The sequence below is a fragment of the Chrysochloris asiatica genome, unplaced genomic scaffold, assembly GCF_000296735.1.
Source record: "Chrysochloris asiatica unplaced genomic scaffold, ChrAsi1.0 scaffold00069, whole genome shotgun sequence".
NCBI classification, from domain to species: domain Eukaryota; kingdom Metazoa; phylum Chordata; class Mammalia; order Afrosoricida; family Chrysochloridae; genus Chrysochloris; species Chrysochloris asiatica.
In genome coordinates, this window is record NW_006408587.1 from 670,943 (window position 1) to 676,942 (window position 6,000).

Here is a 6,000-nt window from a genome sequence, read left to right on the forward strand (position 1 = left end):
TAAACAGGCCCAATCCTGCTTAGCTTCTGTGATCAGATGAGACGGGGTACATTCAGGGTGGTATGGCTATAGACATAATTTATTACGTACTATATAATAGTCCTCAGAAACCCTATATAGGGTTGCTATGGGTCGGAACTGACTCGACAGAACTTAACAACAACAACAATATTTTGAACTTCTAGTTTGGCGCTGCCAGACTCATGGTGTGGCACTGTGGGTTAACGCGCTGGACTGCAAAGTCAGTTTGAACCACAAGTTTGATGGTTAAAGCTCACCCATCGCTCCTTGGAAACCCTACACACGGTCACTATGAGTTGGGACCAACTCTATGGCACTCAACAACAACAAGAATAGCAGTGTAGCGCTATAGGAACAGCACTGAAGTGCAAACAAGGTGAGCAGTCCAAACCCACCAGTTGCTCCTCAGAAACCCTACGCAGAGTAGCTATGAGTCAGAACTTAGTTGATGGTACTTAACAATAACAACAACATATAATATTTTAGAGTCCTGGTACGGTGCTGCAGAATAAGCACTGGACTGCTAACAGCAAGGTCGGCAGTTCAAACCCACCATCTGTTCTTTGGAAATACTATACAAGGTTTCTATGAGTCCAAATAGACTAGACTTAACAATAAATAATTTTTTAGAGGACCTCCTATGGCACTGTAAGATAAGCAGTGGACTGATAACCCAGGAGTGGTTTCCAAGGAGTGATTTGGTGGGTTTAAACTGCCGACCTTAGGGTTAGCAAACCCAGGTTGTTATATTTTATAAAGTAACTATCCTTTATCACCATTGTTGTTGTTGTTGTTAAGTGCCGTGGAGTCCGTTCCGACTCATAGCGACCCTGTACAGGGCTTCCGAGGCTGTAAATCTTTACGGGAGCAGAACGCCTCATCTTTCTCCCGCGGAACCGCTGGTAGTTTCGAACTGCTGACCTTGCGGTTCACAGCCCGATTCGTAACCACTATGCTACAATTTCATAAGGAAGGGGTAACTTTTGAACTTCTTAAATCACACATAAATCAAACATAAACAAACCCTACATGAGATAAGCAATATACATTCACCTTTACCAACTGTCATTAGCAACTTTAGGAGATTACACTCAAACAATGGGAAAAAACCTTTCATCCTAAAAGGATTTTTTGTCTTCTTTTTAACTCTCTTATGAATCATTTCTTCAAATAAAATCTTTACTCAGTGACTTTTAAGACCAACATTAAACACTAAAATTTTCATTTTTGGTTTCGGAATTTGGAAATGACCAGTAGTTGATGTGACCTTTGGCATCTGTTTTTTGTTGTTGGCTATCATGGAGGCAGTTCTGACTCATAGCTACCCTGCACAGGGTTTCTGAGGCTTTCCACCTTAGTGGGTCCAGAATGTCTCATCTTTATCTTGTGGAGTGGCTGGCGGGCTCGAACTACAGACCTGTGGTCACAGTCCAGTGTTTATTATATGGAGCCACCGTACAACACTTTAAAAGTCTTCAACAATATTGTTGTTTATGCTTTTGTGTTTGTTTTTTTTCCCCCTTGTCCTCTATTCTAAGTAAGATTACAACACAAACACAAACAAAGTAAGTATGTATTCATGCAGAACATTTTATAAAATCACATAACCACCTTAAAAAATATATAAGCATTACCTGGTTTAATTGCATAGACATCAAAATTTTGTATTCCTTCTTCTTTTAAGATATTTTCATCGATAATAAAGTTGCCAGTAAAGTTTTTTGACTTTTTGAAAATGGAGTATGCAGCATCTGCAATGATATCAACTTTTCTACATTGGCTTTCAATACCAGATCCTCCCAGCATATCCATCGCTGCAGTGTGTATGGCTGTAAATAAAACACAAACACAATTCCAAATCAAAAAATAGGGTTATGGAAGGAACAAGTAAGCATGACCTGCCACAATTTTCAACTCTAATCTCTTCCATCTCTCAGGTGATAAAAACAAAGTCCAGAGAACTTCAGAAAATTGTCAAATGTTTTACAGACAGAACTATGTAAAGAACACATTCCTTCTTCTACATAACACCGCCTTATAAAGAACGCTGGTGAGGTGCTGTGACTTCATGCACTGGACTGCAAAATTGGTTTGCAACATGCGGGTTCTCCGTACCCTATCAAACCATTATTTTAAACCACCATATACAGAAATAACACAGTTCTGTCTAAACATGAAAAGTTTAAACTTTTTTAAAGCCACTTTTTAAAAATGCTTGTTTTCCATCCTTGCAACAACTATTTGTTGTGTGCGTATTCTACATCAGGCACTCTACTAGGTATGAGGGATAAAGGAGTGTGAACCAAAGAAATAAAAAGCAGAAGCACCTTCATGGAGCTTTCAATCTACTGAAAATTCCTCTTTCAAAGAATGCTCAATTAACTCAGAAAATGTCCTAAACGGACTGAGTTAGGAAACACTTGTCTTCTTTGCAATTGAACTTTCTTTACTAAGAATAGTTGTTTTTTAAAAACTTAACCAACAGTTCAAGAGCTTGGGTCACACTCGTAAAGTGAAGCCTTACTAAGAAAATACAGCAGTTAACTTTCATTAAGTATAGCTTGTGCTGGGCCTATTAATACTATACATATAGTATCAAATTCTTAGAATCTACAAGGTAGGTACTACTATTATTCCCATTTTAAACATGAAAGCACTCTGGCACAGAGAGGTTAAGTAACTTGTCCAAGAACACAGGAGCTGGAGTACAGAAAGCCTGATCTAAGAGTCAAGCCCTTAGCCATGATATGACTAAAGCTCAAACTTTTCTAGCCAAAGTTCTTGGGGTTTATAATCAATCATTCTATCTTCTCCATAACTGCAAAATTTTCTATAAATATTTCAAGATAATCTACATTGAGACTATATGCATACATATAAAGACATATCTCAATACAGGCTACAGGAGTATGAGAAACTTAAAAATTCTAAATTAGATGTTTAAAAAGAACTTGTCATGTTCATGACATAACAAGATAGGTTCTCCGAGGGGGTCAATAGCACTAGTGAAGTATGCATACCATGGAATGGTCAGCCATTCAAGATCAAAAGGGCAGCATCAGAACAGTTGGGAAAGAAGGTAGACAGGAAACAAGAATCACAGGGAGGAAGTGGGATAAGTGATGTTGCATTGAGAGTACTGCAATCAATGAAATGAAACAAGTAGATGATTTGTTGAAACTGATGATCTGCTCTGTAAACCTTCACTCAATTCACAATAAAAAGTTTAAAAGAAAGAAACAGTTCTCCCAAATAACCCTATCACTACTTTAAAAATATTTTTAAGAAAAATAAAACGCCAAAGAAGACAAAACAATGTACAGTTACCCTTATCAAAGATTTTGCAGTGCCAATAGGCTAACTCAGCAGGTTATAAAATGACCAGAAGAAAAACAGATTAGCAATAGAGTCAATCAAATGAAATTTATTGATGATTTTGGGGAAAGGATATAAACAGGATTTGTGATGAAAGCAGATATGCAACGAAAGCAGGTATGCCTTGGATCAAAAGAATCTTAAAAGTGACCCCAGAATTTAAGTCTTATTAAAGAATAATTTGAAGGGGTATCAAAAACTTATTATTTCTCCTGCTCAAACCAGTCACAAGAATCTTAAAAATCAATCGGAGAGCTTCTATAACATAAACATATGGAGTTCATGTTGTTGTTGTTATATGTCGTGGAGTCGGTTCCGACCCATAGTGACCCTGTACAGGGTTTCCAAGGCTATAAATCTTTACGGGAGCAGAATGCCTCATCTTTCTCCTGTGGAATAGCTGATAGTTTCGAACTGCTGACCTTGCGGTTCACAGCCCGATTCGTAACCACTACGCTACCAGAGCTACCCAGGCTTAAAATATCACCTACCTTTACTCTGTCTCTTGAGAGGGAGCTTGCTTACCTCTTTAACACCTACCAGTCCCGCCAACCACACACAAATACTCAAATTATATTTCAATAAATTTAAGATATCACCATATAAAAAGTTTATCTCACTATGATTTGACGGTACTTAACAAGAAAGAAAAAAAGCTGCCAATTAAACTATGATATATCATCAGTTATAACATGCATCTTGCTTTCAAGAGATGTAAATATGAGAACAAACACAGGTTATCTTAGAACAATGATCTGTGGTATAAGCTGCAAGTTAAACCTAGTTAGGAAGCCCCCTACAAAACAAGAAAACTAGTTTTGGTTTCTAGCACAAGAAAGAGGAGGAGATCAGCAACCACCATTGTCTCCTTTTCATCACTAGCTAGTTGACTTCTCACATTTCTGTGAAGTATGGGTCTTTTACTGTACTTCTAAGGAGCTCTGGTAGTGTAGTCGTTACAAATCAGGCTGCGAACCGTAAGGTCAGAAGTTCGAAACTACCAGCTGTTCTGTGGAACAAAGATGAGGCTTTCTGCTCCCATAAAGATTAACAGCCTCAGAAACCCTGTATAGGGTTGCTATGAGTCAGAACCGACTCCACAGCACACTACGACAATGACAAAGACAACTGTACTTCTGCAAGGCCAGCAGTTCAGAGTCCACAGCAAGCCAACTACAACAGCCACTCCTCAGAAACCCTATACAAACTTGCTATGAATCGGAGCAGACACAATAGCACTTAACAACAGACATTACAAGGGAGAAAGATGAGGCTTTCTGCTCCTATAAATATTTACAGAAGTCCTGGTGTGGCGCTGAGGATTAATGCATTGGACTGCAAGGCCAGTTTGAACCACAAGGTCGGCAGTTCAAGCTCACCAGCGACTCCTGGGAAACTCTATACAGGGTGGCTATGAGTTGGAACTGATTCGAAGGCACTTAACAACAAAGATTTATAGCCTCAGAAACTCTATATACAGTGTCATTATAACTCAGAATCATTCAATAGCACACCACCATGACCACCACCACCACAGTACTTTCATTATCTTCCTCTCTGCTGCCATTACCAAAAGCAACAGCTGACACTGCCAGACTCCCCATACCCAGCCTACCTAAAAGACACCCAAAAGTGAATTCTCTTACTTCAACCACACTTGATCAGACCAATAAAGATTTATGAAGCAGTAGGCATTTTGAGTTCTGGCATGGTACTGTAGGATAGGCACTGGACTGCAAACGACAAGGTTGAAAGTTCAAACATAGCAGCCACTTCTCAGAAACTCTATACAAGGTCACCATGAGTTGGATCTGACTCAATGGCACTTAACATAAACACCACCAACAAAGTTAGTAAAATAGTAATGTCAGCCCTTTTCTCCTTCCCACCCTCTGTTTCCTCTGTCAGTTTGTCACTGTGACTGTGGTGTCTTCTATGCTGCTGTGATGCTACAAGCCACATCCCAGTATTTTAAATACCAGTAGGTTCATCCTTGGTGGGTGGGTTTCAGCAGAGCTTCTAGACTAAGACAGGCTGGGAATAAGGAGAGGCAAAATCGCTTCTGAATGGTTAGTTACTGAAAACCTTACGAATAGCAGCAGAACATTGCCAGATATAGAACCAGGAGATAAGCCCTGCATGTTGGAAGGCACTCAAAATACAACTAAGAACTGCATCCTCAAAGTAGAGTTGACCTTAGTGGAGCAAAGCTTTTGAGATCTTTATCTGCTGGTATGGCACAAATCAAACTGGGAAGAAACAGCTGCAAACACCCAGTAATAGTCAGAACCCAGAATGTACAAAGTATGGATCTAGAAAAACTGGAAGCCATCAAAAATTATATTGAGGAGAACAAACAAGATGACTGATTGTGTGGAAGTGCAGTGAGGAGCTCCATCAGCAACAACACAGAATACCAGACCAAGCAGGCTCAGGGGATGGTGCCAGAGCTCTGAACCACATAGAAAGGAATATTTGGAAGGCTGGAAGGCTTACAGCTAGGGGAATTTGTAGCAAGAAGCCCATTGCTTTCTAATCCAAGATGCTCAGCTGCTCCCGGATCTGCCATCTTGGGCAAGACCAAGCGGGGGAAAGATCAGAGCA

The 6,000-nt window shown here is 39.7% G+C and overlaps 1 protein-coding gene across 1 annotated transcript in view; it reads right to left on the reverse strand.

Annotated features, from left to right (window-relative positions):
• HSDL2 (hydroxysteroid dehydrogenase like 2) overlaps positions 1–6,000 on the reverse strand; it is an 80,858-nt gene that overhangs the window by 37,879 nt on the left and 36,979 nt on the right. Inside the window, exon 7 of the mRNA XM_006864727.1 lies at positions 1,656–1,850. Coding sequence (XP_006864789.1) covers positions 1,656–1,850 — 195 coding nt within the window. The remainder of the gene's footprint in view (positions 1–1,655; positions 1,851–6,000) is intronic.